General features: G+C 52.4%; 1 protein-coding gene across 19 annotated transcripts in view; it reads right to left on the bottom strand.

Moving 5' to 3' along the window:
* LOC103679969 overlaps positions 1 to 5,706 on the bottom strand; it is a 7,038-nt gene extending 1,332 nt beyond the window's left edge. Inside the window, exons 1-5 of one of the 19 annotated variants that reach the window (XR_005832566.1) lie at positions 5,336 to 5,664; positions 2,995 to 3,161; positions 2,409 to 2,514; positions 896 to 1,044; positions 208 to 344 (exon numbers count right to left, since the gene is read on the bottom strand). Coding sequence is in view for 6 of the 19 variants with exons in the window: in XM_040622587.1 (XP_040478521.1) it covers positions 2,409 to 2,514; positions 2,995 to 3,166; positions 5,336 to 5,605 (548 nt within the window). In the remaining 13 variants the exon portion in view is untranslated. The other 18 variants (XR_005832568.1, XR_005832570.1, XR_005832571.1 and 15 more) reach the window with 18 other exon arrangements.
* Between the last annotated feature and the right edge of the window lie 7,158 nt (positions 5,707 to 12,864).

The following is a 12,864-nucleotide window of genomic DNA, read 5'->3' as shown; positions in this document are numbered from 1 at the left end:
CAGTCCTGATCCCCCCCCCGCCCTGGTGTCCTCAGGAGCTCCCTGGGGCTGCCTACAGGGAACGCCCGGCCTGACTTCACATCACGTTCCCCGGCGAAGCTCGGAAACCAGATTCCCAGCCCCCCAACCCCCGGGACTGGGCTCCTCTCACTTTTACAAAGCATTCCGGGCACCAGGCATTGGAACGGGGACAGATCGGGGACCTACTGCTGCAGACCGGGTGGGGGACAGCCGACGAAACTGGGAAGGGCCCTGCGGCGTTGCAGAGGTCTCACAAAAAATCAGCCCAGGGGGCTCTTTCCTTTATGGGGTCACACTGTCCCTTGGCGCCTCGGTTTCTGGTTCTGCAAGAACGCCCCCCATTCATTTATTAATACCCGGGCCTCCCCCCCATCCCCCGCCATCAGCATGCCCACGGCCCTCAGGACAGACCTGTTTCCTGAACTCTAACCCCTCGAGGATAACTGCCCCTGAACATCTCTCCTGACGTGTCACCAAGCACCTGCATCTCAGCACGTCGGAGACGGGACACACGCTGTCCCCCGGGGGCCCGGCCCCTCCCCGGTGTCCTTGGCTACAGAGAACGCGTCTGCTATGCAGCTCCCAGCGCGGGCCAAGAGCATGGGTGGCTTGGCGTCGGTGGCCCTCTTTCTCTCACCGTCCCCACCCCATCTGCCACCTCGGCCCCAGCAACATGCCTCCCTTCCCCCCATCACGCGCAGAGAATTGGCTCTCCACCACGTGGCACGTAAGGACACAGGCCCCTTCATCTTGGGGCGCCAGCACCCCTCGCGCCTTATCAGGGGCATGCAGCCAGCAGAAAGAAGCAAGCAGGAAGGACCGGGGGCGTCCCGGGGGCCCAGGCCTGGAAGCAGCAGGCACGGCTTCTACTCACACCGCCGTGGCTGGAGCTGTCAGGCAATCTCGCCAGGGCCACCGAGACACTAGCTTAGCTATTTGCACGAGGAAGGCGAGGACACCCTGGGGGCCGCTGCTTCACGACAGGCTTCTGACAACTGAGTGTTCATGGCAATGAAGGAAGACCTAAGAGGAAAGCTTTCCTTTTCGGAGAAGGTCGCCAGGCACCTGTCCTGAGTAACTGCGGGCCTCTACCATCAGAGGCCAGCCTGATCCGGCCCCTGCTTCGGCGGGGAGGAAGGCTATCCTGGGGAAGCACGGGGACAAGACACGTGGGAGGGACTCCGAGCCAAGTCAAGGAGGTGGGTGGGAAGGGCAGGGGCCCCCGCTGTACCATGAGCACTGAAGGGGGGTTCTCCGGGCAGTGATGGCGGGAAGTGGGTGCAGGCAGAGAGACCCACCCAGCAAAGGCTCGGTGCTTGAGAAGCACAGAGGGTTCAAAGACGGCAAGGAGCCCCGCCCGACAGAGGGGGGTTAAGACTGTGTCATGTCAGAGGGATCCGTTTATCCGCAGGAAACAGGAAGTCAGCGAGGACTGCGATGGCACGAGTCCAGGAAAGGAGGGGCAAGGAGAGGCGTTAGGGAGGATGGGGAGCCTGGCTGGCTCAGGCAGTGGAGCGGGAGACGCTGGATCTCCGGGTAGTGAGTTCGAGCCCCATGTCGGGTGTAGAGATTACTTAAATAAATAAAACCTTAAAAAACCAACGGGGCGCCTGGGTGGCTCAGTCGGTGAAGCGTCTGCCTTCAGCTCAGGTCATGATCTCAGGGTCCTGGGATCGAGCCCCATATCGATTCTCCCTCTCCCTCTGCTCCTCCCCCCTGCTTGTGCTCTCTCTCTCTCTCTTAAAATAAGATTTTAGTTATTTATTTGAGACAGAGAGAGAGAGCACAAGCAGGGGGAGTGGCAGGCAGAGGAAAGGGAGAAGCAGGCTCCCCGCAGAGCAGGGAGCTTGACTCGGGGCTCCATCCCGGGACCCTGAGATCATGACCTGAGCTGAAGGCAGACGCTTCGCTGACTGAGCCCCCCCAGGCACCCCTAAATAAAATCTTTAAAAATAAAATCTTAAAACAAAATTAAGGGGGGTGAGTGGGCAGAACTTCGTGTCTATACGTAGTTATGACCCTGGTTCCAGGCATAGCGGCGGGTGGGCAGTAAGGCTGGAAAGCTGGAGCAGAACTACCCAGTGGTGGGCTCTGACAGCCGGGCCTGGCAGGGAAGGCGGTGGGCAAATACCATCTGCTCTGTCAAGGAGGAAGGGCTGCTACCACCGGGGGGCAGCCCCCTCGCTCCCCGGCTACACCTGCCTCTAACCACACGTCACCCATTTCTTGCGACAGCTAGCAAAGGAGCAAGAGATGATCCATTTCAAAGATCAAGTCCAAGGCCCTCGTTAACAAGGAAAACCAAAGGTCATAGAAGGAAAGGGCCTCAGCCCGTTCAAGCTGCTACAGCGAAAGTTCAGTAGATTAAGCGGCTTAGGACAACAGACATTGATTTCTCACGGCTCCAGAGGCTGGAAGTCCAAGATGAAGGCGCTGGCAGACTCAGTGCCTGGTGGGGGCCCCCTTCCCGGCTCACAGATGGCCATCTTCTCCCTGCGTCCGCACATGGTGGAAGGCTCTGCCCCAATGACCTAATCGCCCCCCAAATGCCCCACTTCTGAATAGTATCCCGTTGGGGGTTAGGATTGCAACATATGAGATGGGGGAGGACACAAACATTCAGTGTAGAGGTGGGGCGTGGGAGGGAGCGACGCGGCCAGGGCCACCAGGCCTGGAACCGGGGCTTCTCCCTGTCGTGTCCTCTGGGCACCCCGGGCGCTGCTCCAAGCCCCAGGCAGCTGCAGGCAGGACACCAGGGGCGCGCTGAGGTTTCCGTCCTCCTTCGCCCCGTGAGCACAGACAGGGGCACAGAAACTCCGCCTTTTGCCACCCAGAAACAGGAAGCCGCAGGCCAGTACCCTCTTCTCGGTGCCTCCCTTCTCCCTGCACAGCCCAGGGCAAGGCAAAGCTAGCTCCTGGGTGTGGACGGTGGCGCAGGGAGCCACGGCCCCTGGCAGCCACCTGCGTGCTCACCCGAGCCCGGGGCCGGCAGGACTCCCCAGGCCGTGCAGAGGCGGCCGCTGGCTGCGGACAGTCGGACAGTCTCCAGCATTCTCGGTGTGAATGCTTCGTCTTGACCTCTGTTTCCACGCTTGGCCAGTGAACTGGCTGAACCACTCCTCCAAGTAGGGGGGCCTGGCCTAGCCTCCAACCCGAAGACAAGCTCGTGAGCTCCCCAGCGCACGGTTCTCGTCCCACATTGACCCACTCGGCCAATCGCTTGGCCACCCTTTCCTTCCTGCCAGCCACCTTGCCCCACATGCTCTCATGGCTGCCCCCAAAATAGCTGCATCCTGCTGCTCCCTGCAGTCCCCCCACCACCTCAAGCCGAGTCCCACAGAAGCCTCCTCGGTCTGGTAGCCCCCTCCCCCGCCCCTCCAGCTCTCCTTCATGAAATCCGCTGTCCGCATGTGGCCCAACATTCCACTCCTCAAAGCCAGGCCACACGTCCTCCCACCCCCCCACCCCCAACACAAATGGAGGGGTCATCCCACCCCACGCCCCCCTAGCCTACTCCTCGAGCAGTTCTCTATCACAGAAATACGATGCAAGCCACAAATGCAAACACATGTATAATTTAACATTTTCTTGGACACCTGGGTGGCTCAGTTGGTTAAGCGTCTGCCTTCGGCTCAGGTAATGATCCTGGGGTCCTGGGATCAAGTCCTGGGATCAAGCCTGCTTCTCCCCCTGCCTGCCGCCCCCTCCCCCGTTTGTGCTCTGTCCCTCTCTCTCTCTGACAAATAAATAAATAAATCTTAAAAAAAATTTAACATTTTCTAACAGTCACATTAAAAGACTATTAGATAATTAGAAGGGTAAAAGAAATAGGTTAAATAAATTTTAATAATATACTTTATTTAGACCAATCTATCCAAAATATTATAATTTCAACATGTAATCAACATTAAAAAATTATTGAAATGTTTTTCTTTTTTTCTTTTACGGGGTTTTTTTGGGTTGTTGTTTTTTTGTTTTTGTTTTGTTTTGTTTTGTTTTTTTGGTGTTTTGTTTTGGTTTTGTTTGGTTTCTTTGGACTGTCCTCGAAATCCAGACTATTTTAGCACATCTCAGTTCGGACTGGATACTTTTCCAGTGCTCAGTAGCGACATACGGCCAGCGGCTACTCTACTGGACAGCACGGAGCCAGACGAAGGCTGGCAAACTGCAGCCCACACCCCACATCTGGCCTGCTGCCTAACTTTGTATAACCCTCGAACAAAGAATGGTGTTTATATTTTTACATGGTTGAAAAAAAATCAAAAGAATATGGGGCGCCTGGGTGGCTCAGTCAGTTAAGCCTCTGACTTTGGATTTTGGCTCAGGTCATGACCTCAGGGTCATGAGATCCAGCCCCGCATAGGGCTCTGTGCTCAGCACAGAGTCTGCTTAAGATTCTCTCTCTTGGGGCACCTGGGTGGCTCAGTTGGTTAAGAGTCTGCCTTCGGCTCAGGTCATGATCCTGGGGTCCCGGAATCAAGCCCCAAATCGGGCTCCTTGCTCAGCAGGGAACCTGCTTTTTCCTCTGCCCCTCATCCTGCTCCCCCTGCTTGTGAGTGCTCTCTCTCTTTGAAAAATAAATAAAATCTTAAAAATAATAGTTTAAAAAATTTTCTCTCTCTCTCCCCCTACCCCACTCTTGCACTGTGCTCTCTCGCTCTCTCTCTCTCAAAAACAATAGTATTTTATGACACATAAATTCTATGCATTTCAAAGTTAGAGTCTGTCAAAGATAGTCTGTCAATAAAAAGCATACAGAGATATGTTTCATCTCTTTTTTTTTCCTCCCCCCCCTTTTTTAAGTAATCTCTGTGCTCAACATGGGGCTCAAACTCACCATCCTGAGATCAAGAGCCACATGCTCTCCCGACTGAGCCAGTCCACACCCCCGTCTCATCTCTTCCTGTACTGTGTACTTACCTACATAATAGCAAGCCTCTTGGCCCACGAGGCAGAAAATACAGTATTTACTATCTGATCCTGTAGGGGTAATATTTGTCCAGTTCTCTTCTAGGCCATTCACCTGTCCCTTAAACTGCAGTACAGGAGCGCCGGATGTGGCTTTGTAATCAGGGAGCCCAGCTCAAATCCTGCCTCCCACCCAGCGTCCCAACTCTGGGATTCCGAACAAGTCATTTTCCCTTTGGGGGCTTCAATATCCTTCGTTTGCAAATCGGGCCAGCACTCAAATGGGTGTTAAGGGTGAAAACCCAGTGCCGGCCATAGAGCTGGTGACTCGTTTCCAGTCTCCCTGTCTCAAGTTTCCAGTCTTCACACCTCCGCCTGCAGCACCTGCCCACCGAGCCCCTCTCACCTGACTCCGTACTTCCGGCAGGTGATGCCCCACCTGTCGCCTTCTCCCAGCATCCGCATCGATCCCCGCCTCCAACGGCCAGAGCCCCACCTCGGTGGCTTCTGGATCACTTTGGCCGTGCTGTCCTCCACCTGCTTGGAAGAGCGTCCCACCTTCCTCACCAAATCCAGGTGCCTCCCAGAGGACGCCGGCCGCGCCAGCAGCGCTCTCCACGCACAGCCCCACCCTCCCCCGCCCACTTCCGGCACGCCCACCGGGTGTTCCGGGCATGCGCCGGCTCAGGTCCCTGCAGGAGAGGACCAGCTCCTGCTCCTTCCTGGGCCAACTCCTCGTTCTCGCAGGGAGCCCGACAGATACTTCCCACTGGCCGAGTGAGACGAGGGCCACATTTCCAGGACCATGTCCTTTCCTCCCCTGCCTTGACTCTGAAGACAAAAACCTCATCAATCTGGACACTGACATCTTAACCCAGACACCATGTCGCCGACTGCGGCCACTCCTGCGGACGTCTGCCTTTCCAGAACCTCCTCCTGTCCTGCTCGTGTCCCGCCCACGGCCGGCCTGGCCACCTGTTTATGTTGGGCTAGTCTGGGCTCTCCCGCCTGGCCCACCCATCTTCCTGTCGCGTCCTGCCAGCAAATCTTTTCCTCCGGGGAAGTGTTCCTTCTAAAACTGACCCTCCCTTTGGCTGCTGGGTCAGAACTACTTCCAGCAATGAAGAATGATATCCTAGAACAGATCTTGTTGCCAACAAGTACTCCCTGATTCACATTCCTCCATTTTTGCCAAAAAGGTGAGAAGTGGCCTCCCACTGGGGCTTCCAGCCCCGACCCAGGATGAGAGCATTTTCCTCATGCCAGTACCAAATTTTCCGTCTACAGTCTAGCCACTTCTCAGTTTCTTCCCCCCCGCCTCATTCTACTCGGGATATAGTTGACATACCATAAAATCCACCCGGTTAAAATATACAATTCAATGGTTCTATATTCACAGAGTTGGTCAACTGGTCCCCACAATCTAAGTTTAGAACATCCGCTTCACCTAAAAAGAAACCCCTTACCAATTAGCAGTCATTCCCAACCCCATCCACCACAACCCCAGCTCCCGCAACCACTCGTCTACTTTGTTTCTCTAGATTTACATGTTCTGGACATTTTTTATAAATGGAATCATAGGGACTCCTGGGTGGCTCAGTTGGGGAAGCGTCTGCCTTCAGCTCAGGTCATGATCCCAGGGTCCTGGATCGAGCCCCGCATGGTGCTCCCTGCTCAGCAGGGAACCTACTTCTCCCCCTGCTGCTCCCCTTGCTTGTGCTCTCTCTCTGTCAAATAAAAAAGAAAAACTTTAAATGGAATCATATGTGTGGCCTTTTGCGTCTGGCTCCTTTCACTTAGCATTTTGTTTTCAAGTTTCATCCATGTTTTCGCACAAGATACTGCCTATATGTGAGAGACTCACCGATCTATCTCTCCAGTCCGGCCCTTTCTCACAAGCTCCGGATGCACAGGGCCCCGGCTGGCCTCCACACACCTGTGCACGGAGACCAATTCAGGCATCAGGCTTGCCATGCCCAATATAAGAAAACCACAGACGGACCTCGGTTATGAATATCGATGCGAGAATGCTAGTAAGTAGTCGTGCCTGGGTGGTTCAGTCCGTTGAGCACCCAACTCTTTTTTTGTTTGTTTAAGATTTTATTTATTTTTTTGACAGAGAGACAGCCAGCGAGAGAGGGAACACAGGCAAGGGGAGTTGGAGAGGAAGAAGCAGGCTCCCAGCAGAGGAGCCTAATGTGGGGCTCGATCCCACAACGCCGGGATCATGCCCTGAGCCAAAGGCAGACGCTTAATGACTGCGCCACCCAGGCGCCCCGAGTGTCCAACTCTTGATCTCAGCTCAGATCTTAATCTCTGGGTCAGGAGTTCAAGCCCCATGTTGGGCATGGAGCCTACTTAAAAAAAAAAAAAAGAAAGAATGTTAGTAAGTATAAGTAAATAAAATCCAACAGCAGGTTAGTCATTTTAAATATATTCTTTAAGATTTTATTTATTTATTTGAGAGAGAGAGTGAGAGCACGAGAGCCAGGGGAGAGGGAGAGGGACAAGCAGACTCTCAGCCGGGCTTGATCCCTGGACCCGGAGACCCTGACCTGATTCAAAATCAGATGCTTAGCCAACTGAGCCACCCAGGCATCCCAGTAATTTTAAATCTAAAAAAAAAAAAACAATTTTTTTTAAGTACACTCTACACCCAGTGTGGGGCTTGAACTCATGACCCCCCGATCAAGAGTCACATGCTCCACTGACAGAGCCAGCCAGGTGTCCCTAATAATAACTTTAAATCATAACCAAGCAAGGCTTATTCCAGAAAGCCAAGGATGGTTTAATATTAAGAACTCTATTAATGGGGGCGTCTGGGTGGCACAGCAGTTAAGCGTCTGCCTTCGGCTCAGGGCGTGATCCCGGCGTTCTGGGATCGAGCCCCACATCAGGCTCCTCCGCTATGAGCCTGCTTCTTCCTCTCCCACTCCCCCTGCTTGTGTTCCCTCTCTCGCTGGCTGTCTCTCTCTGTCTAATAAATAAATAAAATCTTTAAAAAAAAAAGAACTCTATTAATATAATGATAATATTAATAGGAAAAATAAGGGGGATAAAAGTAGACTAAACAATATACATGAACAGGGCATTTGATAAATTTCCACATATATTTTTAATAAACATTCTTGACAAAATAGAATAAAATAAACATTTATAAAAACAATCCATGGGGTACCTGGGTGGCTCAGTCATTAAGCGTCTGCCTTCGGCTCAGGGCGTGATTCCGGCATTCTGGGATCGAGCCCCACATCAGGCTCCTCCACTGGGAGCCTGCTTCTTCCTCTCCCACTCCCCCTGCTTGTGTTCCCTCTCTCTCTGGCTGTCTCTCTCTCTCTCTGTCAAATAAATAAATACAATCTTAAAAAAAAATAAAAACAATCCAAATGTCATCTTCCTGAAGCACTTTCATTAAAGTCTGAAACAATACCTTCTTCCATTTATTCTTTAACCTTTTCTGGAGGAACGGCTAATGCAATTGCACAAGAGAAAGAAATTAGAGGTGTGAAATGGAAAGAGTAGGTAAATTCATCACCATTTGCAGATCATATGATTACCTACGTGGAAAACCCAAAGAGAATTAGCCGAAACACTATTCTAAATAAACAGTAAGAGAATTCAGCAAGGTGGCTTTTATACATGCCAACAAGGATCAGAAGATAGTACATAAAATACCTAGGAATACACTTAACGATTATTCAAGATAAAGATGAAGAGTATAGGAAATGCTGAGCACACAGAACGCGTGAGCAAACGGAAAGGCCTATTGTGTTCCTGAATAAGAAGGGTCAAGACCATGAAGATGTCAAACCTCCCAGGACATTTGATTAACTCGTTACTGCTATCCTCACAAAAACACCAGCAATTTCATAGGAACAATCTCCTATTGAAAAAAGCAAGATGCAAAAACGCTGTGCACGGTCTGCTACCGCTTCTGAAAAAAGGAGGAAAAACACAGTATTTGGGGATAAGTAGGTGGGTAGGTAGGTCGGTAGGGAGGTAGGTAAGTAGATGGAGACTGTCGATGGAAGGTAAGGTGGGAACTGTCTCTCACTGGCTGTTTCTGGTTAGAAAAATAGGAAGTTGAGGGGCGCCTGGGGGGCTCAGTCGTTGGGCGTCTGGCTCCGGCTCAGGTCATGATCCCAGGGTCCTGGGATCGAGCCCCGCATCAGGCTCCCTGCTCAGTGGGGAGTCTGCTTCTCCCTCTCCCACTCCCCCTGATTGTGTTGTCTCTCTCTGTCAAATAAATAAAATCTGGAAGGAAGGAAGGAAGGAAGGAAGGAAGGAAGGAAGGAAGGAAGGAAGGAAGGAGGGAAGGAAAGAAAAGAGAGAGAGAGAAAGAAAGAAAGAAAGAAAGAAAGAAAGAAAGAAAGAAAGAAAGAAAGAAAGAAAAATAGGAAGCTGAAACAAGAATGGAAGGGACACTTCTCACAGTATAACTTTTTGGTATAATTTTGAACCATGTAGGGGCGCCTGGGCGGCTCAGTTGGTTAAGCATCTGCCTTCGGCTCAAGGCATGATCTCGGGGTCCTGGGATCGAGCCCCGCATCAGACTCCTTGCTCAGGGGAGGATCTGCTTCTCCCTCTCCCTCTATGATCTCTCTCACTCTCACTCTCTCTCAAATAAATAAATAAAAATCTTAAAAAAAAACTATTAAAAAATTTTTGAACCATGTCAATGTATTACTTATTCAAATTTTTTTTAGAACTTAATAAAGAAGAAAAGAATTCTTTTTTGGGGGGGGAGGAGGGACAGAGGGAGAGAATCCCAAGCAGTCTCCCGGCTGAGCTCAGAGCCGACTTGGGCTCCATCTCACAACCCTGAGATCCTGACCTGAGCCAAAACCAAGAGTCGGCTGAGCCACCCAGGCACCCCAGAAAACAGAGAATTCTGCTATTTAAAAAAAAAATCTCCTAAGGGTTCTGTGTTGCCAGCAAGCGATTAAGGTAGCCAAGACCTTCCACAGTTAGGCTCCAGATAACGGTAATGATGGCAGCGGGAGGTGAGGGACAGCAAAAGCCACCACCAGTAGCACCACCATCATGAGATCAGCAAACTACGGTGAACCATGGCCCAGGCCAAATCCAGCCCCCTGCCTGTTTTTATAAATAATGGGTAATCGCAACAGAGATTGTAGAACCCACAAAACCTAAAATATTTACTGTCCGGCCCTTAACAGAACTCCTTTGCAATATTGGGGTCTGTGGAGAAGGAGCACCGGACAAGGAAGGGACCATCGGCTGCTCCCCGAATCCTGCCTCTCTCCATGCCCAGCTGGAAGCTAACGGCCAAAGGAACGTGGGGAGTGGGTCCCCGGTTTGCTTGCCTCCTAGAGCCTCCCCATTCCCCTCTGTTACAGGGTGAGGGGTAATAGATGGGTCCTAAAAGCCCTTCTAGGAGACAGACCGTGCCCTCCCCGCCCCGTCCAAAGGCAAAGCAAGAAACCAGCTGTCAACCAAACACAGTCATAAAAGTTCACAAGCCAGAACGGGCCACAACAGAGTCCTGGTGATTCCGTGCTGCCTGCCGTGGGGGTGGGCGCATACCCGAGGGTGTGGAGGCCAGAGAGGGCTAGGACCCCAGGGTGCAGCAGGGCTGGGGCAGTGACAGCGTCGCCTGCTCCCTCCATCCCATCACACCTCAGGGAATCAAGAACTCTGGGACGGGCACACAGGGCACAGCAGAAGACCTTCTGCAGCCACTCCCAGTTCTCCAGCCCCACCCACCGCCACCCCCAATCTGGGACCTAGGTCTCCCAGTGCTTCCAGTCCAGACCAGTGGGCGATGTTACCTAGGATTAGAAATACTTTCCAATATTTTCTCGATCCTCAGTACAACCTGACGAGGCAGGTCCTCCCGGACCTCTTCCTCTGCCAGCCCGTCCCGCCCCGCCCTCATCTTTGCTTTCTATTCAGTCATTGTATCCAGAAATCTGGCGTGTTCCTGTTCATTTTCTATTGCTGTTGTAACAAAGGACCACCCTGTGCCTTGAAAAGCACATCCAGGGGCACCTGGGAGGCTCAGCCGTTAAGCGTCTGCTTTCAGCTCAGGTCATGATCCCAGGGTCCTGGGATCCAGCCCCGCATCGGGCTCCCTGCTCAGCGGGAAGCCGGCTTCTCCCTCTCCCACTCCCCTTGCTTGTGTTCCCTCTCTCGCTGTCTCTCTCTGTCAAATAAATAAATAAAATCTTTACAAAAAATAAAAATAAAAATAAATAAAATAAATGAAAACCACATCCATGGGGCGTCTGGGTGGCTCAGCCGTTAAGCGCCTGCCTTCGGCTCAGGTCATGATCCCAGGGTTTTGGGATCAAGCCCCACATCGGGCTTCCTGCTCAGCAGGGGGCCTGCTTCTCCCCCTCCCTCTGCGGCTCTTTCAAATACATAAATAAAATCTTTTTAAAAACCCACATCCATTTCTTCTCTCACAGATCAGAAGTCCAGGATGGCACACGGCCGGGTTCCCTGCTCAGCCCTTCACAAGGAGGCTGAGACGAAGTTTCCACCTGCCGCGATCTCACCTGGTGCTCAGGCTCCTCTTAGAAGCTCCTTCCTGTTATTGGGGCGCCTGGGTGGCTCAGTCGTTAAGCGTCTGCCTTCGGCTCGGGGCGTGGTCCCGGCATTCTGGGATCAAGCCCCGCATCAGGCTCCTCAGCTGGAAGCCTGCTTCTTCCTCTCCCACTCCCCCTGCTTGTGTTCCCTCTCTCGCTGGCTGTCTCTCTCTGTCAAATAAAGAAATAAAATCTTCAAAAAAAAAAAAAAAGAAAAAAGAAGCTCCTTCCTGTTATTGGCAGGATTCGGTGCCTCGTGGGAACCCGCTGGACTGGGGTCCCCCCAGCTCCTTGCAGCTGCTCTCCAGTCCTTGCCCACACGGCTCCCATCTTCACAGCCAGTGTCTAATCTCTGATCGCACCGTGGCCACCAGCCAGAGCAGCGCTCTGCTTTCTAGCTTGGATAATCCAGGACGGTCGGGGGTGCCAAATAACCTGCTCACAGCAGTGATACCCCCGCAGACTCACAAGTTCTGGGGATTAAGGCAGAACCTCTCCGGGGGGCCGTTTTAGAAATTGTCCATACCCCACCTGCCCTCTTCCCCAGCCCCACACCCAGTCTCAAAGTCCTGCTGCATCCTACATATTGCTCACACGGACTCCCTGAGCTCCGGCCTCATGCCCACCACCCTGGGGACTCCTCTCAAGGCTCAGCTGGGCCTCTGAAGTGGATCCCTCCCTGCCCTCATCTTTCTCCCCCTTGCCCAGCCCCACTGCCCACTCCCCGCTTTGCCCCTGTGGCCAAATGATCTTCCAGATGCACAAAGCTAACTGGCTGACTCCCCAATTTCTTTTATTATTTTTTTGAAGTTTATTATTTATTTTTAAAGATTTTATTTATTTATTTTAGGGAGGTGGGGGAGGAGGGGAGGAGGGGAGAGGGAGAGAGAGAATCCCAAGCAGAGTCCTCGCTGAGCGATCCCACGACCCTGAGATCATTACCTGAGCCTCAGCCGAAATAGCCGAAATCAAGAGCGAGACGCTTAGCTGACTGAGCCACCCAGAAGCCCCCTTTTTAAGTTTATTTATTTATTTTTAAGATTTGTTTATTTGCGAGAGAGAGAGAGAGAGAGAGAGAGCGCGTGCGAGCCTGTGTGAGGTGGGGAGGGGCAGAGGGAGGGAGAGAATCCCAAGCAGACTCCCTGCTGAGCACTAGGGGCTCGATCCCACGACCCTGAGATCACGACCTGAGCCGAAACCAAGAGCCCGATGCTCAACCGACTGAGCCAGCCAAGCACCCCCATTTATTTATTTTTAAGGGTTTTTTGTTTGGTGATCGCTACACCCAACATGGGCTCCAACTCACCACCCCAAGATCAAGAGTGGCGTGCTCTTCCGACTGAGCCAGCCGGGTCCTCCTACTTCCCAATTTAAACTCCTGCAT

The sequence above is a fragment of the Ursus maritimus genome, unplaced genomic scaffold (genome assembly GCF_017311325.1).
Source record: "Ursus maritimus isolate PB19 unplaced genomic scaffold, ASM1731132v1 scaffold_5, whole genome shotgun sequence".
Classification (NCBI taxonomy): Eukaryota; Metazoa; Chordata; class Mammalia; order Carnivora; family Ursidae; genus Ursus; species Ursus maritimus.
The sequence above is the reverse complement of the archived record's forward strand: the minus strand, read 5'-3'. Positions and strand labels throughout refer to the sequence as shown.